Source organism: Phyllostomus hastatus, unplaced genomic scaffold (assembly GCF_019186645.2).
Source record: "Phyllostomus hastatus isolate PE091 unplaced genomic scaffold, TTU_PhHast_1.1 phas_scaffold_501, whole genome shotgun sequence".
Classification (NCBI taxonomy): domain Eukaryota; kingdom Metazoa; phylum Chordata; class Mammalia; order Chiroptera; family Phyllostomidae; genus Phyllostomus; species Phyllostomus hastatus.
In genome coordinates, this window is record NW_025334033.1 from 27269798 (window position 1) to 27296628 (window position 26831).

General features: G+C 40.5%; 1 protein-coding gene across 8 annotated transcripts in view; it reads left to right on the forward strand.

Annotated features, from left to right (window-relative positions):
* Positions 1 to 26831, forward strand: part of APH1B (aph-1 homolog B, gamma-secretase subunit) — a 73972-nt gene that overhangs the window by 6713 nt on the left and 40428 nt on the right. For 4 of the 8 annotated variants that reach the window (XM_045822031.1, XM_045822036.1, XM_045822035.1 and 1 more), the window contains 4 exons: positions 1191 to 1261; positions 2078 to 2200; positions 13576 to 13703; positions 19184 to 22511. In XM_045822031.1, coding sequence (XP_045677987.1) covers positions 1191 to 1261; positions 2078 to 2200; positions 13576 to 13703; positions 19184 to 19351 — 490 coding nt within the window. In that variant the 3' untranslated portion in view covers positions 19352 to 22511. Of the gene's footprint in view, positions 1 to 1190; positions 1262 to 2077; positions 2201 to 13575; positions 13704 to 19183; positions 22512 to 26831 lie in introns of those variants that run through there. The other 4 variants (XM_045822033.1, XM_045822032.1, XM_045822037.1 and 1 more) reach the window with 3 other exon arrangements.

Below are 26831 nucleotides of genomic sequence, written 5' to 3' on the forward strand. Positions count from 1 at the left end.
CATTTGCAAATGTTTTCCCATATGGTTGGTTCTCTTTTCACTTTGCTGATATTTTCTTTAGCTGTACAGAAGCTTTTTCTTTTGATGTAGTCCTATTTGTTTATCCTTTCCTTTATGTCCTTTGCTCTAGGGGACATAATAATGAAAACATAGAATATCTGAGATTTTCCTGCCTATGTTCTGCTCTAGGACTTTTATGGTGTCATGACTTATATTTAAGTCTTTTATCCATCTTGAGTTCATTTTTGTGTATGGTGTAAGTTGGTGGTTGAGTTTCTTTTTTTTTTTTTTTTTTGCATGTTGCTGTCCTATTCATTTATTTTTAGAGAGAGGGAAAGGGAAGAAGAGAGAGAGGGAGATAAACATTGATATGAGAGAGAAACATGAATTGGTTGCCTCTCGTACATGCCCCAACCAGAGACCTAAACCACAACCCAGGCATGTGCCCTGACCAGGAATTGAACAGGTGACCTTTTGCTTTGTGAGATGATGTTCAACCAACTGAGTCATACTGGTCAGGGCTTGAGGGTAGCATTTTATTTTCCCCTAAAGCCTGTTTGGGGTAGGGGGATATGAAACAAATATGTAAAATAGATGACCATATGATTAAATGCCCATGTAGGAGTTCATCAGTATTGTAGGATGTAAGAGAAATGAGAAATAGTGATTACCAATCATTGGGAAAGGTGGTTTCTTTGAGAAACTGGTTCCAGAGCTAGACTTTGAAGGTTAAGTACAATTGAGGTTCTGTAGCGTGAAAGCTAGAAGGGAGGGTGGCAAAATAAGTACAGTCCAGGTGGAAGACAAAACAAAATACCAACACAGTGGGAGTGAAGATGTATTTTCTTGGGAATAGGGAAAAATTCATGATGGTAGATGCCACAGGATATTGAATGAAGTATATAGCTCAAAAAGTAGTCAGAAGTATTGCCTTTTTCCTGATCGCTTGTTTATTTATATTTTTCTTATTTTTCTCTTTTATGTAAAAGATAAAAGGCAAAAGTAGATTGGAAATTATGGTTTGTTTTAGATGATTGAAAATTTGCTGTATTTTTGTTTAATCACATTTTACATTTAGAGTATAACCTTGTCAAATGCCTCAGTAAGTATCTGGACTTTGAAGTATCTTGTGTATTTTCCTGATATACTACTTTTTCTTTTTAAAAAGTTATCTGTGTGGTTTATTTTAGAAAAGCCAATGAGGGTTTGAAGATTGTAAACCCAGATGAGCCACCACCTTCTATGCGATTGCTGGCCTATGGTAAGTTAGAACTGCATGGCATCCTCAGGAAAAAAAATTAAATTTGGCATAAAAGCCATTTTTATCTTTCATATCTTTGTAGATACAGTATTTTATTAGTGTCTTGGTCTGTTGGTGTACATTGTTTGTTTTTATAGCTTTTCAGGCCCTTAGGTAAAGGGAAGTGATCACAGGTGTGTGTCCATTAAATATTAGCTAGGATTGAAAGTTAGGTTTTTAAGACTCTAGTTAATTAACAATTTCTAGGTAAGGTTTCTGCTACCTTCTCTGAGTGGTTACCAGGACTTTGGTTTTACTAGGAGGACTCTGTGTATTACTATAGTTAATACCTCTGCATAGTCTCATTTAGAATTGTGTTTTAAAGACTGGATCTGGGTCTGTAAGTTGGATCACCCACTTTGGCCCAGGGATCACTCCTTACAGTCACCCTTCAAGTGTGGCTCCCAGGTCCAAGCCTTCAAACTGAATTCTGCAGGCTCTGTTGTCATAAACTAAGTGTGTCAAAAGCCACAGCTTCAGCATCGTGTACTTCTCTACTTCACCTGTTGCTTCTGTGCCTGCTAGATGTTTTTTCTCTCCTTTTTCTTTTCTCTGTGCTACATTTTATTATTTATTTCCTTTCCTCTTTACCCCCTTCTCACTCAATTCATCATTTAACCAAGCATTGGCTGTTGCTGAGGCCGCTTTCCACTGTTTTTCCAATGGCACACGCACCCTCTTCCCCTTCAACAAAATAGTATTCCCTGGTCCTTGGAAGTTTTATTTGAAGACAGATCATGGCATGAAAGGGTTTAACAGTGTTTTATGTCTCTTTAGTGTCTGGCCTGGGCTTTGGAATCATGAGTGGAGTATTTTCCTTTGTAAATACCCTGTCTGACTCCTTGGGACCAGGCACAGTGGGGATTCATGGAGACTCGCCACAGTTCTTCCTGAATTCAGGTAGGTACCTGGTAGCTGTGAATGTTCAGGCTTCTGGTCTAAATGATCATTTCCTATTGGAGTTGCCTGGCTTAGGAATTCAAGTGAATAGAAATTTATGTTATACTTTGTAAAGGCAAAATACTGTTAGACATCACAAGGTAAAGGACATAGGAAAATAAAAAGTTTGGTTAAAATATTTTAGAATTTTAGAGTGGAATTTAGCTGTATAAAGTTTATTTTTATTTTATTATATTAATGTTGCTGTATAGTTGATATAGTACAAGTGAATTTTTATAGGATATATGCTCTTTTTTGTTTTTATTAGTTTATATTTATCTTAATATAAGCCCTAATCTTTTTTAAATGATATTTTATTGATTATGCTATTACAGTCGTCCTGAATTTTCCTCCTTTGCCTTTCTCCACCCAGTAATCTGCACTCCCTCAGGCAATCCCCTTACATTTGTTCATGTTCATGGGTCATGCATATAGGTTCTTTGGCTACTCCATTTCCTATACTGTACTTTACATCCCCTTGGCTATTCTATAACTACCTGTTTGCATTTCTTAATTCCCTCAACTCTTCACCCATTCCCCCACACACCACTCCTATCTGGTAACCATCAAAATGCTCTCCATAGCCATGATTCTGTCTCTGTTCTTCTTATTTGCTTAGTTTGGTTTTTAGATGCAATTGTTGATAGATACGTGTTTTTGCCATTTTATTCATAGTTTTGATCTTCTTTTTCTTAAATAAGTCCTTTGAACATTTCATATAATGGTTTGGTGTTGATGAACTCCTTTAGTTTTTCTTGTCTGGGAAGCTCTTTATCTGCCCTTCCATTCTAAATGATAGCCTTGCTGGGTAGAGCAATATTGGCTGTAGGTCCCTACTTTCCATGACTGAATATTTCTTGCCAATCCCCTCTAGCTTACAAAGCTTCTTTTGAGAAATCAGCTGAGTCTAATGGGAACTCCCTGTAGGTAACTATCTACTTTTCTCTTGCTGCTTTTAAGATCCTCTTTTTATCTTTAACTTCTGGTATTTCAATTATGAGGTCTTGGAGTGGGCCTCCTTGAATCCGTCTTGTTTGGGACTCTCTGCGCTTCCTGGACTTGCATATCTATTTCCTTCACCAAATTAGGGAAGTTTTCTTTCACTCTTTTTTTCAAATAGATTTCCAATTCCTTGTTCTTTCTCTTCTCTTTCTGGCACCCCTGTGATGTGAATGTTGAACTCTCTTGAAGTTGTTTTGGAGGCTGCTTATATTGTCATCATTGGGGGTGGGGGGGGGGGGTTTTCTTCTTGTTGTTCTGATTGGTTGTTTTTGCTTCCTTATGTTCCAAATCATTGATTTGATTCTCAGCTTCACCCACTCTACTGTTTCCCTGTTAATTGTTCTTCACTTCAATTAGTGTGTCCTTCGCTTCTGACTGAATCTTTTTTCCTAAGTTCCTTGAGCATCCTTATAACAAGTATTTTGAACTCTGCATCTGATAAATTGCTTATCTCCATTTTGTTTAATTAGCTCTTTTTCTGGAGCTTTGATCTGTTCTTTCATTTGCGTCATGTTTCATTGTCTCTTTGTTTTGGAAGCCTCTCTATGTTTGTCTATGTATTAAGTAGAGCTGCTTTGATTCTCTGTCTTGATAATGTGGCCTAATGTAGTAGGTGTCCTATAGGGTCCAGTGTCACAGCCTCCCCTATCACCCAAGCTGAGTACTTGAGGTATACCCTTTGTGTAGGCTTAGTGTACCCTTCTCTTGTAGTTGAGCATTGGTAGCTATTGGCAGATCAACGGGAGGGATTTACCCAGACCAGTCAGCTGCAAGGACTGGCCATGACCACTGACCACAACCTCCGCCCTCCGTGAAGAATCATTTGTGCAGGGGCAGCATGGTGGTGCTCCAGCCTGGTCTATAGCTGGGTGCACTGGCCTTGGGTTTTTGAGGGTGGTGCAGGCCAGGGTCAGCCCCAACCTATATTTTGCTTGGGGTCACCCTGCCTGAGCTATAAAGCAATCTGAGATGGCTGCTACTTGTACTGGGCTTGAGGATTCCTAGGAGAAGCCAAATTGTGAATCAAGGCTGGCTGCTGCTAGTGCCAGGCCTTGGGCTCCCTGAGGCCAGCTGTTGCTTATCTGAAAGGGTTTAAGAAGTTGTGTAGTATGAGCCAAGACCAGCCGTTCATCTGGAAAAGGGGGTTGGGTGGGCTCTTACGTTGGGTGGGGTGGAGTCTCTGGGGATCTGCAAGGCTGGTCCAACTGTGTTAGCCAGGTTGATGGAGTCTCAGATATGGCACCAGCTTGCTGGTTCTGTGGCTGTGTTGGGGGAGGGTTTAGAAAAGGGCCAGTGGCCTCTGCAGTTTCTCTCTGTATGCCACTGGTTCCTTTCCAGCTGCTACCCTGGTGCTGGAGCTCCGAGGGAATAAGTCCAAGCAGGTGAGTCTCTGTGTGGGTCCTTTAAGAGGAACTGCTTAAGGCTCCAGCAGATTCTTCTACTAACTTAATCCCTGCTGTTTTTTTTAGCCAGAAGTTGTGGGGACCTCTCTTTCTGGCACTGGAACTTGGGCTGGGGGGTGGGCCTGGGGTGGGCCTGGTGTAAGTCTGAGACTCCTCACTCCTGAGACATCCCTCCTGAATTTTTATTCACCGCATGTGGGTTTGGGACCAGCCCATTCCATGTCTGTACCCCTGGATGGATGGGGTTTCTTTAATTCCATAGTTGTCAGCCTTCTATTCAATTCAATTTCTGACAGGAACCAGTGATAATTGTTGTATGTTTTAGTTGTGATTTTGATGAGGTTGTGCGAACACAGGCAAGCCATGTCTGCCTACACCTCCATGTTGACTGGAAGTCAGCTCTCATCTTTAATTAATTTGTTGCCTTGGCCCCTTTTTGGGATAGGCAGTATAATTTAATCTTGAAATTGAGAGGGAAAAAATGGCTCTTGTTTAATGTGTAGTAATGTAATATATCAAAAAATATATAATTAAATATCTGTGTATCATTTAAAGAATAATAACTCATTTTCCCTGTTCCTTAAAAACTAGAACATTAGCAAGATCTTAGAGTCCTTTGTTCCTCATTACTCCTCCCTCACTGGTAACCATTGTCCTGCTTTTGGGTTATTAATTCCCTAGGTTAATCAGGTTTGAAAGTTAGGGTTCTAACATGTATACATGTTTGTTTTGAAGGTATTGGGTTGGCCAGAATGTTTGTTTAGTTTTTTCTGAACGATGGCTCTAGTAGTGCTTAGTTTCTTTACCTTCATTTGAAACAATTTTGTTAAATTGTATTGTGACAGCTGTCATATCAGGGTGCATTTTAAAAAATTTATCAAAATTGGAAATTTTTGTGGAACCATTTTAATATTAAAGATGGAAGAAAATATGCAAGATTTTTTGGCATATTATGCTTTATTATTTCAAGAAAGGTAAAAATGCAACTGCAATGCAAAAAAGGATTTCTGCAGTGTATGGAGAAGGTGCTGTGACTGATTGAATGAGGTTTGCGAATTTTCTTGGTACTACTGACATTTTGGCCAAATAATTCTTTGCTGTGGGGCTATCTTCTGCATTGGAGGATGTTTAGCCTCACCCCTGGCCTCTACCTACTAGAAGTCAATCGTGGGAGATAGCCAACATGCTCAAAATATCCAAATCAATAATGTTATTGGTGAAAATAAAAAATATGTCTTTTATTTTATGGAAAAAAACATATGGACTTTTTGGCCAACCCAATAAAGCATGAAAGTTTTACCTTCCTGTATGTATCTGAAAGAAAATTAATATTTAATTTTCCTGCTTTTGAATATTTAAAAATAATCACACTATATTCTTTTTTAAAGTGATCACACTTTGAGAGTTGGTAATGTGCATAATTAACATATGATTTTTCCTTAATTTTACAAGAAGAACCTTTTGAAAGTAATTTTTAAAAATCCCACTGTATGATTTGTTATCTACACAAGTTATATCATTTGAAATAAGTGACCTCATTCACATATTCTTAAAATTAAATAATTATTTATTTAACTTCTATACTGAAGTAATTTCTATCCTCAAGGAAGTTAGCCTTTAGTAGGGAAAATAAGATCCTAAAAAGTGATTAAGCATTTCAGTATAGTTTAATAATAGAAAAGATATAAGGAGGTATGGCGAAATTTTAAAGAATATTGCTGCAGAAGTATAGAGACATTCTGCACATTGTAGTGATCCCTAAACCCACTGGACACTTTTCACAGTTTCAGTTCTGGCTTTAGCATTTCTTGTATCGATGATTACCTTCCACCCCCAACCGGTTAGTCTTTCCTCAACACGCTTTCCTTGTGTGTCCATCCCATACACAGCCTCCAAACTACTCTCCCCTGCACGACTGGGTAATGGCTGCCCAAGGTCTGTAGGATAAAGGCAAGGCAAAAGCCCTTTACATCTGGCTGTAAGTTAGAGAATGGGACAGTGTATTAAGGGGTCATGCTTACTTAGTGGTGCTTCCAACATAGAAAATTATCTTCTTTTTAAGTATTCCATACTTAGAATTTTTAAAAAATGATTATAGTACTGTCAGGTTTTTAGAACAAATGTAATATTAATAGCTAAAGTCTGTTAGAGTCCAATATAAATGAACAAAACATAATCCGAGGGGGTTTTAGCAGTACAGATCTCTATATATTCTTAAATTTGCCTGTTATACTGCTTACATCAGCCACTTCCTTTTGGTTTTGAAGTGGCATTCTCCTAGTGGAACTTATTTTTCTGCTTCTTTCACTAGATGGTGCTAATCCACCTTGGTGAGCTAGGTTGTTTTCCTAAAACCAGCTTTAATGATTCTTTGGAAAGAAAGTAAAAGAAACATAGGCCAGCAGTTTGAGGATTGTATTTGTAATTTCTGTAAATTCACAGGGAAATTTACAGAAAATAAGGTATTTACTGTCTAGTGAAGTCAGGGAGGCAGGCTGGCCATGCTGGGAATGCACACCTACAAAGTGAAAGAACAGCGGTTGCTTCTCCGTGTGCAGGAGTCTCTTATTTGTTGTAATGTTGTTCTTTGGAGCATACACTTTGAATTCTACATTCAAGAAATTACTTTTTTTTGCATTTAAAAATAACCCATTATTTGTATGTATTTTTGTTATTTGTAATTGCTATTGTTACCATTTTTAGGTATGAGCTCATTTTTAATTTTTCAGTTAAATCTATTAAGTTTATATGTCATTTTAACATATTCCATTATAACTGCCTAAGTAATAAAATAAGTAAGGAATATAGGGGTTATTAATTAGTATATCTATGTTAGTATAAGATATATACTATATGATAGCTGTATGTATGTGGGTTTTCATGGTATAGATAGGTATAGTTTATAGATAACATATCTAAGTTAACTCTGTTTTATTTGTCATTGTATAGTAGACTAGCATTAGCTTATAGTAGAATCATTACCATTACTTGATAATGCTAAACAGAGGCAAAACTGTAGGGTTTGGAATCCTAAGTTCAAGTCTTATTCTGGTTCATTAATTTAGTAGTTTTAATGAGTCCATTTGATCATTTAATCACTCATCTCAAATAATTGTTAAGCGTTTTTATTCTGTAGGAGTTATGCCAAGCCGTGGAAAAACATCTCAGTAAATGTCTGTACCTTCCACTCATAGTAGGGAATAAGACAACAGCTAATTATAATGAAGTGTGATAAATACTGTGATGAGGAAGAACCTTGAGTACACAGAAGACAAGCTGTAACCCATGCTCAGATGGTATTGTAGTTCTTTGTACTTACTACAGCTGTAGTAATTGGTCAACTGTATAGTGATTTGTTTAGGTCTTTCTCTCCAACCAGATCCTGAGGACCATCTGTCTTGTCTTGCAGTATCCATAGCACCTTGTGGAAAATTTTGTTTCTAGATGGACTGATACTTATTTTAAAAAATGAAGGCTAGGCACAGCTTATGGAAGAAGCACTGTTTGAGTAGAGACTTAATGGATGAATGAAGTCATGCCCAGGGAATATGTGCTGAGAAATGTCTCACTGGGCAATTCTGTCCTTATGTGAATATCAGAGTGCACTTACACAAACCTAGATGGTATAGCCTGCTGCACGCCTAAGCTATCTGGTATAGTCTATTGCTCTTAGGCTACAAATCTATACAGCATAATAATCTGAAAGGGGAAAACAACCCACCCTGTTTTCAACTTCATTGATCAGTCTGGCCTTCCTTAGCAACCTCAGCTTGCTTCTGTGCAGCTCCACGGCTGTTGTGACTCCTGGCATTTACTGACTTGCTTCATGCCCATCAAGGACACTCTTCACCATGGTGCCCACTTGCACCAGCTCACTTTTCTATTTCCGTAGCTCTGCTACAGGAAATCAGGATGTTAGCATTAGCGCTGCTGCATCGCACAGTCTGGGGAAATTGTAACACTGTAACATATTTTATTGGTGCACTCTGAGGTTTTCCAACACAATTCCTGAAATGGGGTTTAGCCAGATTTCCCAGAACTAGACTTTCCTTATTATATACATAAATGTTTGGAAATCTTTATGGTTCTTTTAGGAAATTAATCAACCTTGAGGTTTAATTTAAAGGATAGATCTTTTTCACCTTTTTCATTATCCTAAAGTTTTTCACCAAAGATTTACTTAAATATTTTGATTTACAAAGGTTTACTTGGATATCAATCTTGAGATTAAAGTCCCTTGAGGTTCAAGTCCCCATAGTAGACTGCTTTTTCATCTCTAGGAGGACTTTCTCTTACTTCAGTAGAACAATGACTTGAAATCCTGCTGACTGCTCATCAGAAACTCTGGAGGACAGAAGACAGTGGGACAGCACTTCCTCATCTGAGCTGACACACTTTCATCCTTACTATGGCTCAGGTTAAGAACTGGAGTCATTTCTAATTATTTTCTTTTTCTCAAAATTCACATTCAACTCAACAACAAATCTTATCTCCAACTTCTATTTAAATCTCCACCCAAGTTCTTGTAGGCTTGCTTTTGATTTATATATGACAGCAGGAATAGATGGCTTGGGAGCTAGTTTGGAAGAAACATTTAAAGAAAGTAAAACCTGCAGGGGCTGAAACTATTCCAGACCTGAGGTAAACCTGGAAAGTTCCTAGTTAATTTTCAAGAACTCAGTGAAACATTAATACAAAGAGATGACATTCTGAGAGCCCACGCTCACTGTCTGCTGCCAGAAGGTGGGTCCCCCATTAGGGATTTATACATACCCCAGGTTCCTGTGAGCACCACCACAGAGCCCCACTCCCAGTGGCAACTCAAGCCACTGAGTTTTGGCGTGGCTTATTATGTAGCATTTTTGTGACAACAGCTGACTGATACAGTGTTGCGAGTATTTTTTACTGTGTTACTTACGGGGGAAAAAGTTGACTTGTGATTATTCAAAGAACCTTCGTCGGATCAACAAGGATCCTAAGCTTTCTCAGCACTGTTGGGATCAGATAACTCTTCATTGCAGGGGGTCGTCTTGTGTGTGGTAGGATGCTCAGCAGTGCCCCTGACTTCTGTGAACTGTATGCCGGGGGCACCCCACCCCCAGCTGTGGCAACCACAAATGTCCACAGACATTGACTAATGGCCTCTGGGGGCAAATTACCCCAGCTGAGAATCACTGAGTCAGAAGGCAGATTTGGGTTTAGAATGAGAATGGATTTTCCTACAGTGACTGTTTGAATGAAGTAAACTCCTAAAATGGAAGTATTTGAAGTGGACCCTGTGGGATCTACTTTTTTATCGCATAGGGGATTAGATCTACAGCCTCTAAGGGCCTTCCCACCGACTCCACACTGTTGAGCTCATTATTGAGGAGAGAATTTCTTTGTTCTTCAACATTTTCTAGAAGGACCTTAAACATAAAATTACATCCTTGGCAGTCCTTTTGGCTCATAAACATACTTTGAGGGCATTTTCATAAATATAAAATGGTAGATGCTACTTAAACACCTGTAATCACTCAAATTGCTTTCAGGACATGTTCTTTATGATCTGGTTCGTATTAAGTACTGTGCCTTAATGCCTTAGAGTACTGTGCCTTTCTTATGGCTATGTAATGTGAGATGATTTTTAAAATGTCTCTTTTTAATCTTGGAGAATGTTATTTGATTAGTAATATATGTATACCTGTATTACAATAAACTAGGTCACAGAATTCTCTTACATTTTTTAAAGCAAAAGTTTAAAGTTAAACCCCTATTACAGGAAAGGCATTTTCAGAAACATTTAGTTCTGTGGCCTGACTTCTACTTGAGCTAGGTCATTACAGATTGCTCAAGAATCCAGAGAGTTTCTGCAGTCAAGAGGGATGGAGAAGAGTCTCTCACTTCACAAAACCCTGACATCTAGACCCTTCTCTTACTTGGAAAAAAAAAAAAAAAGAAAGCCAGAAGCCCATTGTTAATCACATGCTGTGTGTTGCTGCCACCACCCAGCAGCAGCCCTTGGCTCTCTCTGGCACAGTTAGGGATACCCCAGAGTCAGGGGAAATCAGAAGATAGCAGTCTCTGTGCTGGCAGGACCCTGTATTAGAATTAGCTGCTGTCCTAGGCTATTGCCTTTGCAAGGACAGAAAAGTGTAGGTATCAGGAATGAGGGAGAGAGGGACAGATGTGAAAATGAGGATATTTATGAACCTGGGCTAGAGCATTTGGGGTACATTCAGGAAGGATAAAAGAACCAAATAGTTAAATGTAGCCTCTTAAAGATAACACTGAAACATTTTGCTTAGGAATGGGTTAAATTGAAACATTCTATACCAAGAGAATTTGATTTAAAAGATTATTAGAAGAGGAAGTCCATCATTGAACTTGACAGCGCAATTTCACTTATACCGTACTTACTAGAATTGTTCAGCTTTCTGTTTAGTGTTTTAAAACATTACAAATTATGGAAACTCCTTTCATTAATCTGGATTATAAACTAATTTTGATAATCTTATGGTTAATTTAGGGAAGTTTTTTCTACTTTTAAGGGCATTAGACCAAAACAAATTTTAGTGTTAGAGTCACTGAAGGACTTTTATAATTTTCTATTTAGGAACATGAAATGAGAAAGTTTTTGTAATTAAAAGATAATACCCTATTTCTAATTGGAGTTAATTCCATTTACTGGAGAGGAGTATCAGAATGGTATGTTTGTAGCTCTAGCTATATATATGTTTGTGGCAGAATAGTTTAGATATCCAGGTCCTGGTTTCTGTTGGACCTCTAACCAGTTGTGGAGAGAATAAACAATAAAATCCCAGTATTCCAAGTAACATGTTATAATAGTATAGAGACTTAAAATGACCATGGAAGCCAGCCAGAGGATAGTGCAAGCTGAATAAATAAGCAGTCAAGTAGAAATTACAGTGTGTCAGTAATTATCCAGGAGGTCCCTGTTAGATATTGTGCTGAGAAGACAGTAAACTGAAAAGATGGGGCAGAATTCCATGAGATGGTGTTTTGTGCACCACGATACCCCCAGTACCTGGAACAGTGCCTGGCATAGATGGGCGTAGACATAGACTTGACTTTGGAGACAGGGTCAACCCATCAAAGGTTTTTTTGTTTGTTTGTTTGTTTGTTTGTTTAAGCAGGAAAGGGCCTTGCAAACAAATACGGACTTAGAATTTGAAAGAAAGGTCAGGGCTAATGATATCTTGAGGATCCTCCCCTAGGTTAGAGCATTTCCCAAGTAGTCGAGCTCCGGGACCTGACCACAGGAGCACGATTGGCTGTTTTCAGTGTTCCTTTTGTGGTAACGCACAGAAAATGTAAGCTGACAGACAGATGACATATTTGTGGTGTCATTACTTTCTCTTGACATTTAATTGACATCTAGGTTTTAGAAAAACCTTAGAGTGTGGGCATCTGTGCCTGTGTAGATTATAGTTTCTACCCTGGTCTTTTCTGATATAAACTTAACTCCTGAGTGTCTTCAGTGGTCTCAACTCTTCACCGTCATGTCACCAGACAGATGAAGCGTCTTAGGACAGCTTCCCTTTCTAGGATCATCACTGGGATTAAAATGCATCATTTTAGTTTAGTCTGCCATTGTCCCAGAGTTTAAAAAAAAATCCCCCTTCTACTTTAGTTAAAGCATTCACCATCATTTACAGAAATGGTGGCATGCTGTCATGAGATGGAATGACTTTTCTCCATCCACAAGAGTTTTATCTTTTTAATCTTGTTTTGTGTGTTTTTGACTTTGCATAAGTGAAGTAATAGTCATTTTTTCACAAGGTGCTTTTTTCTTCCACTCAGCATTATATGCCTGAGATCATTTATACTGCAGATCATATAGTATTCCATGTGTGGATACACTACAGTTTGTGTATTCTGGTAATGATGGACATTTTTTGTTGCTGCAAATAGTGCTGATGTAAATACTCACATGTGTACCTCCTCATGAAAATATGTGGGAGTTTCTCCAGGGCAGCAGTTCTTAAACTTGACTGCATCAGAATCAACCAGAGGGCTGTGTAAATGGGTTCCTGGGCTCATTGCACCTCCTTCTGTAAGTCTGGGTTGGGTCTCAAGAATTTGCATTTCTAACAAGTTCTCAGGTGCTAACCCTCTATTGATTCCAACTGCTTCAGAGCATAGCTTTACCTGCAGAATTGCCAGAGTGAAATAGAGAATACAGATTTTAACTTTAGTAGGTAATGCTAGATTGCTTTCCTGCCAGCAGTGTGAAAGAGAATCATCAGACTTAAATTTTTGCCAGACTGGTAGGTGTTAATGGTATCTTGTTAAATGGCTGAAAAAGGAAAATCTGTATGTCTTTATTTTTTTATGTTAAAGCTTTCAGAATATGTGGATCTTGATCATGTTAAATGGAAGAATGTTATCCAGGACACACACAATATTCCACAGGAAAGGCTGTGTGTACTAATCAAATTCAATTTCAGTTGCTAAACAAGAATCTTCAGTAATTATTGTAATGTTTAGTATTCTTCCTTTGGCCTTTTAAAAAAAAATCCAAGGAGAAATTTCACTTCAGTGAAAAGACTTGTTTAAAGTGAAGATACTCCTTTTAATTGAGGAAAGTCTCTCTTAATGAGTACAGAAGGCTAATTTAGAAAGAGCTGATTAGATATCACATATTGCGTCATTCCTCAGAGGAACTCCTTGAAAGCCAGATTCAAGTTGTCTTTTTAACAGGTTCACAGTCTAGAGAAGCTCCTGCAGAGCTGACCCCTTGTTCAGAAGTGTTGCTTTCTGAGTTAACGTTGGAGCGAATGTGTGTCGCGTGGTCCTGCTTCCACCTGTCAGTAAGCCCTCACAGTGGTGTGGTCTACCCCAAGGGCCTACGTGTCATGACCAGGTGTTCAGTGGGCTTTGGCATCGGCTGTTCATATAACTAGGCACTAATGGGTGACTGTCTTTCAGCTTTCATGACGCTGGTTATCATATTGCTGCACATGTTCTGGGGCATTGTATTTTTTGATGGCTGTGAGAAGAAAAATTGGTACACCCTTCTGGTAGTTCTTCTAACCCACCTGCTGGTGTCAGCCCTGGTGAGTATCGCCACTGTGCTCAAACTGGTCTTTGGAGCTCAAATCCACATGTCTCAAATGGTAGCTTCCACTCTAAATGGAATGCATGCTCATGGGAAAATGAGGAAATCCAGAAAAGCTGTTTAAAAGAATGGATGAATGCCCTGGCTGGTGTGGTTCAGTGGATTGAGCACTGGTCTGTGAATCCAAAAGTCGCTGGTTCGATCCCCAGTCAGGGCACATGCCTGGGTTGCAGGCCCAGTCCCCGGTTGGGGATGTACAAGAGGTAACCATGTATTGATGTTTCTCTCCCTCTCTTTCTCCCTCCCTTCTCCTCTCTCTAAAAATAAATAAATAAGATCTTTTAAAAAAAGAATGGATGAATGATAAATCATCTAAGTCTTACTACAGAAAGACAACTATTTGTTGGTTGATCTCATTAAATATTTTTTTCTAGTGTCTCTTTTTTAGTGGATACAGTTAAATCTAAAATAGTATTGCACTAGGGTTTGCCATGGAACACATGTTAAGCAATTTGCATGTTCCTGTAAATCCTTTTAACATATAAATTTTAATGGCTTCATATCATTACATAAAGATTATATTATAGAGTGCTTAAGTGACTCATGCCTTCTGTTGCTACTTTTGGTTATTATAATGTTGTCTTGGACATTTTGTACATGAAACTTTTTCAATATGTTGTTCCAAGGAATGGAATTATGAAGTCAAATGGCATGCATAGTTCTAAAGCCCTTGATACAAATTGCTAAAATAATGTCCACAGGCTTGTACCATTTTTACTCTATCTGATTGATAACAAGAGTGACCATTGCATTCCCTTCTCTCTGACATTACAGTAATGTCAGTTTTTAAAAGAAATGTTTAAAATAAAACTTGACTAGATGCATCTATAAGTACTATCGAATACCTTGGGTCTGACTTTTATTACAGTTTGTCAGATATTTACATCAGAATTCTCCCCATCACTGCCTTATCCAGACTCTTATTATTTTTCATCTAAAGGATTTAAAAGCTTTCTTCTGATGGTGTCCTGCCTCATGTTGCTCTCCTCTCCATCCCCTTAGAATCTATATCAGGTGTTCTTATACCACCCTCCTTTCCTTCTTACCCAATCTGATTGCCTCTCCCACTAAAGCCTTCCAGTGATGCAGGCTACTAATGTTTCCCTTAATATGATGGCAACTATGTAAAATCAAATCTTAATGAACAAAGACTGGAAAGAATGCTTTAAAATATTAACAACATTTATCGCTGGGTGGATTCTTTTATTTTACATAGTTTTTGGCATGTTCCAAATTTTCTACAACATACATTTATTTGTTTATTTATTTATTTATTTAAAGATTTTATTTATTTATTTTTAGAGGGGGGAAGGGAGGGAGAAAGGGAAAGAAACATCAATTTGTGTTTGCCTCTTGAGCACCTCCTACTGGGGACCTGGCCTGCAACCCAGGTATGTGCCCTAGGCTGGAAATTGATCTGGTAACCCCTTGCTTCGCAGGCTGACACTCAGTTCACTGAGACACTCCCAGAGCTGCTCCCACAACCGAGGCCAGCCTTCTGCATGGACCACCTCACACGCCCTCCCTGCTCAGGCCCTGCACCTGCTTCTGTGTCTGCATGCCACCTCCCTGTAAGCCCAGGGCAGGGCTGTCACTGTATTCCCTCCACCACCCAGGGCCCAGGGTCCATCCTGGGGAAGGCCTCACCCTGTCCTGGTTGTCAGGAGGAATGGGGCCTCAGGGCAGCCTCCTTGGGGGGCAGAGGGACCACAAGCAACATACATTTTATAATCAGAAAGAAGTTACATGAAAAAGCAAATGTCTTCCTTATGCATCCAATTGACCATTCATTTGACAAATAATTTGTTGAGTGCTTTCTATGTTCCAGGTACTGTTCTAGGTGAACAAAACAATTTAGTGACCAGACTAAAGATCCCTGTCTTTATAATCTAGTGGGGAGAGAGAGGCAATAAGCAAGAGACATAATCAGAAATTGTATAGTGTGCCAGAAGTGATAGGTACTGTGAAAGAAAGGAGGTGTAGAAAAGGTTATAAGAGATCCAGAGTGTGGGAGACGGAGGGATGTCGAATTTTTTGAATGAGGCAGTCAGAGTAGGCTTCCTTGTGAAGGTGCCACTTGAGCAAAGACATGAAACAGAGTTGGTTATGTAGCTGTCTGGAAACAGAGCATCCTGAATTGAGCAGCCAAAGGCAGAAGGTTGAGCATGTCTTTATATATTTATTGGACATTTGGATAATCCTTTTGTAAAGTGCCTGTTGAAGTCCTTTGCCCATCATTCTATTGGGTTGTGTCTCTTTTTTTGTTTTGATTTTTAGGGGGTCTTTATGTATTATTTAAAAGAGGCATTTGTCAGGTGTATGTATTGCAAATAACTTTTTTTGTAAGGTGGTTTGTCTTTTTTTAAAGATTTTATTTATTTATTTTTAGAGAGGAAAGGGAGGGAGAAAGAGAGAGAGAAACATCAATATGTGGTTGCTGGGGGTCATGGCCTGCAACCCAGGCATGTACCCTGACTGGGAATCGAGCCTGCGACACTTTGGTTCTCAGCCCGCACTCAATCCACTGAGCTACGCCAGCCAGGGTGGTTTGTCTTTATATTCTCCTAATGTCTTTTCATGAACAAAGTTTATTCAATGTAGTCTAATCAACTTTTTCTTTATGGTTTACATTTAAAATTTAATAGATTTGATGTATAGAATTATTCTGGAAAAGAATCCAGAAAATGTTCAATGCCTATCATGCCCATAGATGCCTCTTGAGAAAAATATTCTTTCTACATAAGGTGCTACCTGCAAAGTTAGCCTGTTTCTACAGCCAGAGCTGATAGGCAGGGCTGGTGCTTAGCCAGGGACATGTGCAGGGAGGGGGAGCGTGAGGAAAGTGAGGAGCTTCAGAGGCACTCCCCTATCGCCAATATGCAGAGGTGTGTGGTGACAGACTGACCCAATCAGATCCTGTCCTTTGTTTTTTTTTTTAAACATTTTATTTTTTAAAGAGAGGGAAAGGGAGGGAGAAACAGGGAGAGAAACATCGATCAATCGGTTGCCTTTCACACACCCCAAACTGGGAACCTGGTGCACAACCCAGGTATGTGCCCTGACCTGGAATCGAACCAGAGGTCTTCCATTTCTCAGGCCAGTGCTCAACTCCCTGAGCCACACCAGCCAGGGCAATCCTCTCCTTCGTTAAGTGACTAGATGGGAACCAGTCTCCCCACTTATCCTGTCCTAGCAGAGGATCCTTCCTTTTGTCAAAGGTCAGTTCCCTGACTTGGGGCTAGACCTAATTCTTTCCTGCTTAATGATTTCACTTCTTCAATTGTGTCCTTTTCTATATCACCAGCTTTTCCATCTCCTCATCAGCTTATTGCCTTTTCCCCTTTTCACCACCACCCTTTTCTTCCTGTTCCCCATCAAAACAAAATTCAGTTTATCCCCCCAAATTCTGTCTTCACTTCTTTACCTCTCATACTTCTGGTTCAGTCTGGCATCTTCTCAGCCATCCCTTTAAAACTGCACCTGTCAGGGTCAAAAGGACCTCCTTTTTTCCAGATCTAATGGACATTGCTCTTTTTTCACCCTAGTAACCTTAAAAAGAGTTCACCACTCTCTCTTTGAAATGGTGTTCTCTTTTGATTTCCGCATCCACTGTCCTGATTTTCCTCTCACCTCTGTTTGCTCTTCTCAGACTCCTTTGCTGACTCTTGTTCACTTAGTCAAGCCACTAGAGTGCTGCTGACAACTCTAATTTGCTCCTGCCATAGCACAAATAATTTATAAGTGTTCTCAGGCATTGGTCTTGACTTCTCTTTCCCCTTCTCTCTACAGTAACTCCTTGGGTAATTGCACTCATGGCTGCGGTTTTAAATGCCATGCATGGACTGTGCCTCTATATTTCTTTCTCAAGTCCAGACCTCTCCTCCCCTTTACTCATATATCTAACTTCTTACCTGACACCTGCCTTTTGAAATCTCACAGGTAAGTCACTCTTAGCATGTCTTCTTTGAACTTGATTCTCACCCACCACTTCAAGCTTGATCTTCTTCAAGTCTTTGTTATCTCATTAAAAGCACCACCATTTACCTAAAGCCTGAAACATGGAAGTTATTCTTGGCCTCTCACTATCCCTCACACTCCCTCCATTAGCAAGTCCTGTCAGTTCTTACCATCCACTCTCTATCTCTACCTCCACCACCGTGGTCTAACTCACCCTCAAATACTCTCCCTATCCAGTGAAAAATCTTTCTAACTAGTCTCACTGCTTTCATCACAGCCTCCCTTAACCCTTCTCTGCAGTTTTAAAAATCTAAGTCGTCATTCAGCTCCCCTACCTAAAACACTTTGTGACCCTCCATCGCCCTACGTGTAAAATCCACATTTTTAAAGATTTTTTAAAAGATTTTATTATTTATTTTTAGAGAGGGAAGGGAGGGAGAAAGAGAGAGAGAGAGAAACATCAATGTGCGGTTGCTGGGGGCCGTGGCCTGCAACCCAGGCATGTGCCCTGACTGGGAATGGAACCTGTGATGCTTTGGTTCACAGCCCGCGCTCAACCCACTGAGCTATGCCAGCCAGGTAAAATCCACATTTCTTACCAGCATGCTTTGTAGCTGGCCCCTGCCTTCCTTTCTGACCTCACATGATGATATTGACTCTCCCCAAGTTCTCAGCTGACCGAGCTCCTTCAGTTCCCTCCCTCAGTCTCACAGGCTGGCTCACTCCACCTCCTGTATGTCTCAGTTTAAATGCCACTTTCTCAGGGCTTTGCTTGACCACCCTAAGTATGTCACTGTATTGTTACCTATCCTGTCGCCATCACAATTATAATTATTCTGATCTGGTATGCATTATAATTGGTGATTATATAATTTATTTATTTCTTCATTCATTATCTGTCTGCCTTACTAGTGTATGAGCACTGTTAGGATAGACACTATGGTCCTTCCCCATTGTGTAACATAGTCTTCTCGGCCTCCCATCCCATCCATGTTCTTTGGGTGAACTTATGGAACCCACAGCAGTTGTGTAGCTGAAAAAGAGATGCTGTTCCTTCATGTTCCCTTGGGTACTAAGGATTCATCCTAAAGTAACTTGGACTTGTCTGGCTTTCTTCCAAATTGTAAGAGCCAGTTAACACAGAAATGATTATAAATTGGGCCTGGTTATATAACATGTTTTGTCCGTTGGGTATTCCATTAGGTTCTGGTTTCTGGTTACATTCTAGGGCTGCCATTTGAATTCGAGAAAGCACAGATCTGTGGGCTGGTGTCTGTTGACTAGTCTAGCCTGTGTGTCTTTGTGGGCTTTGATATTCCTCAAGACATGACATACATCGTATGTTTGGTGAAGCACACCCCAGCTATTAAAAGTATTTCACATCTGCCTGCATCTTCGGTTGCTCCACATGTTTAATAAGCTAGCCATTATTACCCAAGCTGCTTTATTTTTCCTTTGCAGACCTTCATTAGTCCTCACTATGCAATAAGTCTGGTGTCAGCATATGTGATCATGGTGCTCATGGGCGTCTGGGCGTTCTCTGTGGCTGGAGGCAGCTGCCGAAGCCTGAAAATGTGCCTGCTCTGCCAAGACAGGGACTTCCTCCTTTTCAACCCACGCTCCACGTAACCGCTGAGAACCAGCACCTCTCAAACAGTAAGCTGCGTATTTGGAGGAAGCATAGCTGTGCCTTTTTATAAAATTCCCTTTTCCCAGTGGAATTTAGTAAAAAACAAAACTATCTAGATACAGCTTTCATGCAACACTCTCCTAAAGGGAGTGGTGTGACCAGGCTGCGTGTGAGAACCACTCAGTGGGGAAGCATAAAGAATACTGATATCTGGCCTTCATCCTCCCATTTTAATTGGTCTGGGCATTTGGCAATTCTTTTAAATTTTAAATTTTTATTTATTTTTATTCTATTGTATTTTTTTTTCATTCGGCAGTTTTTAAAAGCTTTCTAGATGATTCTGATGTGCAGCCAGGTTGAGAACCATCGGTGTCCAAATAGGAACCTCCTGAGACTGCCTCAGGTGAATAGAATCAGATCAGCCGTCTCCTAACTCGCCTTGTGCTGAATGTCAAATCCTGGTCAGCCGTTGTCTTTTTCGGTTCTGAAGTCACAGAATGCTGAAGGGCTAGCATCTCTGTAAACTGTTTTCGTGTACTTCACTACTCTGTCTTATGAGAACATGGTAGGCTGTGCTTCTAAATACAGTAATAAATTGCACTGACTTACTATGATAATTTAGCCAAAGTAAACTGTTGATTAACAAGCTGTTAATTAGTCTGTAGTTTTTCCATTCTAGGTTTTGCTTTCTGAGGCATTCATTGTTTTCGAGCATAGATTCAGTTTAACTAAAAGCCCATTATTTTCTGACTTCCTGGGAACGTATTATCAAACCAAGAATTTTAGTGCCATTCTGTAAGTCTTCCCTGAGTTTAAGGCTTTTTCGTGGGCTCTGCCTCACAGCTGAGTGCAGGTTGCTGGGCTGAGGAGGTGACTGCTGCTGTTCTCTCTCGGAGCAGCACTGCAGGCCGCTGAGTGATGGAACCTTCGACAGGCCTCACTGGAGCCAGAGGCAGTTTATGGCAAAAACGAACCAAAAGGGTGGTGGTGACACTTTTAACTTGCTTCTGTGATACTAACCAGCACTTTCTCCCGAATGGTGTAGGTGTAAAATTGGGAATACATCTTCAACTGCCAAATTCAGGCTTTTACATAATCTATATAGTCTGTATATCTAGTAAATGTCCCTGGGTTTTGGTAGCAGATACAACATTCATTTATAGGAATACCCAAGGTGTTTGTTCAGCTTCTAAACAACACTTTTGATGTCCTTTATGAAGGGGAAATGCCAGTAAATTGTGCCTTTACTCACTAGAAATTGTTCCCAGTTGAGGGCTTTAGGAACCTGATGGTGTTAAATGGAAATGTCCAATCCATTAAAGTGATAAATAACCTCAGTGAGTCCCACCTGTGCTGTAGAACATCCAGGTGAAGTCGGAGCAGCGATAGCAGGGCTCACCCCATGACGTGACGGGTGGAAGAACTTGACAACCCTTAGTGGGGAAGAGTCGTGAACTTGGTGAAAATGGAAACGTGGCCAGTGTTTGGGGCTAGCCGCTCATCATCATTCCAGGGCCCAGAACCTACGTTGGAACCTTTCCCAGTGAAATCCCCTCCCATGTTTAAATTACTGGAATTTCTCAGTCTAGCGATTTGAGAGCGGTAGGGTTTCTAGCAAAGCTGTAAGTAGTCTCATAAGCAATTAAAGTCATTCCTTTGAAGTCTACTTCAGTACTTACACTAATGCTTCTGCAGGAGTTTGCAGTTTTCCACCTTTATACAAGATTTTCCTTAGACTTGAAGAGTCACAGGAAATGTCAAGGACATAGAGACTAACTAGTGCCATTTACTGTGCAGACTTGAGGGGAACAAGCTATCCACTGAACTGGGCTTTATTCCTATTGAAACGTGGTATTTTTTTATGAATAGAATAAGAAAAATACATAGTTGGTTATTACTATTGATTTACAAATGTCTTAAATGGATAAACTGATAGAATATTTACTGATCTATATAGTATAGAAAAATCTGAGAATATTAATATTAGTCATTCTTGAGCTCTGAGGGTATCCTCTTTGCATTGATAATTTAGTATTAAGTAAAGAAGCTGAGATACTGTAAAATCTCACTTATAAAAACCTCTCAGGTGAGAAGAAAACTTTGATTGTGAGACTGTTGTCTCAGTTCAGTAAGTTATTTAATAACCCTTGATTACCTGTGCATAAAGGAACTTTATAATCCTGATTTCTCTTAGAATGAGAGCATTGCCGTAGTAGGTTAGGTACTGTTGCAAATAGCCTTCTGGCCTTGCTTTGCCTGATGCCGGGAAAGCCCAGAGGGAGAGTATAGTCTTCTTCTGTTACCATATATACAATTTTCAAACATTTGGTATCTGCACTAAGATTTCTGAATCCTGACAGTGTTTGGAGAGGAGGAGGTGGTGGTGATGTTGTATGCTGTCGTCCACACAGGACTTTCTCAGTTTGGAGGGAAACATAGGTGTAATAAAGTTGACCTTGGAATGTGAATTATCATTGTAGCTCTTGAATATGTTGCCATGTGAATAATAGAGATTGATTTTGTTGCTCTCTAGTAAATGTGTATTTACTTTTAATTCATTCAAATTGGTAGTAGTACCCAGAGAAGTTTTGTTACCTTGATCCTGGCCTGTCAGGATAGCCTCTTTCAGTGCATCTTATTGAAAATGTAGCTGAAAGGAATAAATGATGATATTTGCAGACTGCATAGGAAATGGTTTTTGTTCCCAGTGTTGATGTCTTCATTCTCAAACACATTCCAGTGTTTGCTGAGAGTGTCAGGTTTCCTCTGAAGTGCCAGGTATCCTTCTTATCCACAGAATTGATAGTGCTCTTGAGCACTTCCTTAGACAGCTAGTTTTTTGTTAGCTAAGTTTCTCCTGGTCCCCACCATTCCTAAACCTCGGTATACGGAGTAGATGTCACAACAAAACAATTTCAGAGTGCTTTGCTCAGAGCACTTTGTTTATGATTGCAATGTTTACATTTCTCATTTAATAAGTGGCTTTTTACTTTGGAGAGGTGGGTACTCTCTTTATGTACAATATGTACCATTTTCTGTGTTTCACTGTTGTTGTATGTACTTTCACTGTCAGACCTTGCGTTCACTACACAATGCAATAGACTCTTTCCACACTGGTATTTTTTAGTGAACAATAAAAAGATTGTTTGGCACTACTAATTTTCCATGTTTCCTCGTTTTTGGAATAATGTATCCTTCAGCATCTGTTATCATCACAGTTTTTGTCCCTTATAAAACTTGGCTGTACATTCTGTTGTTTATGACTGGTCAGCTCTGAGACCTTTTTCAAAGGTAAATCTTTGCTATCTCATGTGAAATCATGAGGCCTTTTTATTCCTCTGTTCTGAACACATTGGTGTTTAGAAACACTTTGGTGCACAGAAGTTCCTTGAGACGTCTTAAAGCTTAAGTGGAGGAGAATCCTCAAAGATCCCAGACCCTCACCTTGAAAAATCTAATTGTAAAATAGTGAATTTATAAAGTATCATATAATTGTGGCTAAAGATGGGAGTCCATTGACAAGGAGAGCACAGTTTAGTTTCTACCAAGTGACCCTGAGCAGCCCATAGAGTCCTTTGGTTTTTCTTCTCCTTGGTGAGGAGACAGTGCAGCTAAGAGGTCAAACTTGGCCTTTGCCATTAGAGAGGCCACACAGAGATTTGTTGTGGCCTGAAACTCAAAACCACATGATGCCCGTTCATTCTGATTTGTAATGAAACTGCTCCAGGTTTATACTGACTGTGTTATTACATGAAATATCCTTAGGAACCAAGAGATTTGTTTTAGGATTTTTAAATTTAATTAATTTATCTAGAGAGAGGGGAAGGGAGGGAGAAAGAGAGGGGGAGAAACATCAGTGTGTGGCTGCCTCTCATGCGCCCTATACTGGGGACCCAGCCTGCAATCCAGGCATGTGCTCTGATAGGGAATTGAACTGGCAGCCTTTTGGTTTGCAGGCCAGCGCTCAATCCACTGAGCCACACCAGCCAGGGTGGGATGAAGGGTTTTTTGCACCTAACTTGTAAGCCAGTGGAGGAGATGTGCATTCTTCAGGTAATTGTAATGAATCTATAACAAATGTCTATCCATAGAGCTTTGCCTCAGAGAGCAGAACACTTTACAGCCTTTAAAAAGACTGAGGATATTTGGAATATGTGACTTTGTGAAGTCTACTCTGATTAGACTCAGAAAAGCAAGTGGCTTTCTCCACTGTGATTCCCTAGCATGTTTTAAAATCAAGGAATAATTATATATAGTAAAGTGTACAGATCTGAAGTGTATAATTAGAGGAGTTTTGACAAATGTGTACACCTGTGTAGCTACCACCCCCATCAAGAAATAGAACATTTCCTTTTTCCCAGGTGGTTCTCTGCCTTCCACAGAGGACTGCTGGTTCCAACTTCTGTCACCATAGATTACTGTCACTTGTTTTGAATTTCATATAAATGGAATAACACAAAATGTACTCTTTTCTGTCTGACTTCTGTCACCCAACATAATTTTCTGCGAGTCATCCATGTATTTGCATATAGCCATACTTTGCAACTTTTTGCTGAGTAGGGTTCTATCTTATGGCTATACAGTTTGTTTAGCCATTTTTCTATTGATGGACACCTAGTATTCTCCTCATACTTCTCTTCTGTATGTTACAATTAGTGGTTTCGCCTGTCTTCCCAAGTGAGACTGTGATACTAATTATCCTTGAATATTAGAACTCTATCTAAATCATGGTTGCACCCCCATCAGTTAACCTGTGCCTAGCAAACAGACGTTCCTTAAATCTTTGCTTTTGAATAAGGAGGTATGAGAAAAAAGGGTTATTCATAATACTTCTGACACCAAATGTGTGGGTTTTTCCACACCGAGCAATTCTCCAGTTCTTGTAGACACCAGCTGTGGACGTTCTGCAGTGTAACTCAGTGAGTTCTGACACTAACTGTCCAAAGTTAGTGCAGACCTCACAAATTAGGGGCTTTATTCCACAAGAGTGCCTCCACTTCAGACACCGATTGCAGGTCCAAGGTTATCACTTGTGCTTCTGACTAACTGGCTTTAAATTGTGGGTTCCCATGATCCCTCTTTAGGTCTGATAATTTGCTAGAACAGCTCACATTTACTTGTATTTACCAGTTTATTATAAAGGATGTTACAAAGGATACAGATGAACAGCCAGATAAAGAGGTACATAAGTCAAGGTTTGGGGAGGGGGCCAGAGCTTCTGTGCCCTCTCCAGGCTCAGCACCTTCACATGTTGGAAGCGTTCTGAAGCTGTAGTGTAAGGTTTTCACTGAGGTTCCATTATGTAGGCCTGATTGACTAAATCATTGGCCACTGGTGATTAAACTAAACTCCCAGCTCCTCTTCCCTCCCTGAAGGTCAGGGAGTGAGGCCGAAACTACCAACCCACTAATCATATGATTCGTTCCTGTGGCAAGCAGTCCCCCATTCTCCAGCACCACCTCTTTTGCATAAACTTAGGTGTGGTAGAGGGGCTTACTATGAACAATATTTAGGAACTCTGTGCCAGAAACTGGGGGCCAAATATGTATTTCTTAGTATATCACAGTATCATAGGAGATTTTTGCCCAATTCACCCAGTGTCTAGTGGCAGGGAGTAAGTTCCTGGCCATGTGTGTTCTCCACAGAGAGGATGTACCATATTCAGGAGAGATTTTCAGATGGTTATGTGTTGGATAGTTGGGAAGGAGAGAAACTAAGATGCATGAGAGCTGCTGTTGGTTGTCTAGGTAGCTTGGGACACTAGTTTCAGCCGATGGACTGACTGGTTATGTTACCTGCCTCACCAGGGGAGTCTCTGCTCCTTCCGCAGAAGCCAGTTGACTCTGTCATCACTGGCACGGAGCTGCTGTAGGAGTCTCAGTCTGCCCTTGAACCCATAGGCCCTATGTTTGTTGTCTTCATTGCAGGTAATTAAAAGTTAATATTTGAAATGAGTGAACTCAGGCAGAAATAATGACTTTGACTTAGCGTACAGAGAGGCCATATCCAGTCAGGTGGATAAAGCTGGTGTCCCCCTGGGCTCACCCCCACAGGCTTCTCCTCCTGCGTGCATCAGGAGGACAAGCTCTGCAAGGAAGTGCCGGCGTAGGGCAGGGCATCATTTGGCTGTGTGGGGGAGGTGTCACTGTGTACCTCCTTTTTAGGGCAGCTTCATTGAGGTATCATTGATGTAAGATAAATGGCACATATTTGAAGTGTAAAATTTGAACAGTTTTGACATATGTGGAGAAAACATCACCACAATCAAGATAATGAGCACATCCATCACTTCAACAATTTCTGGTACCCCTTTGCAGTCCCTTCATCCCCCACCCTCCCCGACCTCATCCCTGGCAACCACTGATCTGCTTTCTGTCACTGTAGTTTAGTTGGCGTATTTTAGAATTTTATACGGATGGAATTGCGTGTGGGTGTGTTTATTCCTTCTCTCCAGTTCAGCCTTAGGAAAAGAGTTTGAACATGCCCTTGGGAAATTGTTCTGCCAAATTAGGAGGCGAGAGTAACATCCCAGGAGCTGAGCTGACTCCTTTGCTTACTTGCAGTTGTCCCTCTTTGGTCACACTTTCCTGAACAGAGGCCAGGGTTTAGTGTTGCCAGTCAGATTGGAGGCAGGGGGTTGTTGTTGATTTCCAGAAATCATTGGCACAGATGACTTTGGTGCCTTTAACCTGAGGGGTTTTATGAGGTTACAGCGTGATTGAGATAAATATAGTAAATTCTGTTGTAAGAACATGTTTCCATGTCACTGGAGCTGTGGAAGGTGGATCCCACATTGTCACTGAAGATCCTGGCACTGTAGGAGCTGTGTGACCTTGACTTAGCCCAGAGCCAGAGCCCTTGGCTAGTTTCCCACTTACAACATAAGGGCAGTGTTCCCTCTTTCCCAGGATTGTTGGAGTGCAGGTGCATTGAAACGGTCAAGGGTATGTAAATAGGAGGCAATACTGACTCCCTGGTTGACCTGCAGTCATTACGATAGCCTGGTTACAGTAAGTTTCTGTGGTGAATAATTCCGTACCACCACGAGCCCTTATCTCCTCACAGTCATTCTGTAATGAGAGGGCATGGGTGAGGCCCGGGCTTCCTCCTCTGTGGCAGTGTCACACCTTGCCTCCACTCCCTGGCCATGCATCCCTGGCCATGCATCCGTGTCAGGCCATTTCCAGTGTGGACATGGATGATGAGGCCCGAATGGTGCCCACTGCACAGGTGACACCTCCTCTTCCCCACAGTTGGCCCCAGAGGTCTAGTTCCTCTTGTAACTGGGTCTCAAGACTTTTTCCCACACCTCAAAGGAAGGAAGGAAGGAAGGAAGGAAGGAAGGAAGGAAGGAAGGAAGGAAGGAAGACAGGAAGACAGCTTATTCTAATAGGGGCACAGCTAACAATTCAAGAGATTGAGGTTTCAGGTGCTCGCCCCTTTGGGGCTGCCTGGCTCCAGAAGAGTGAAGATACCAGG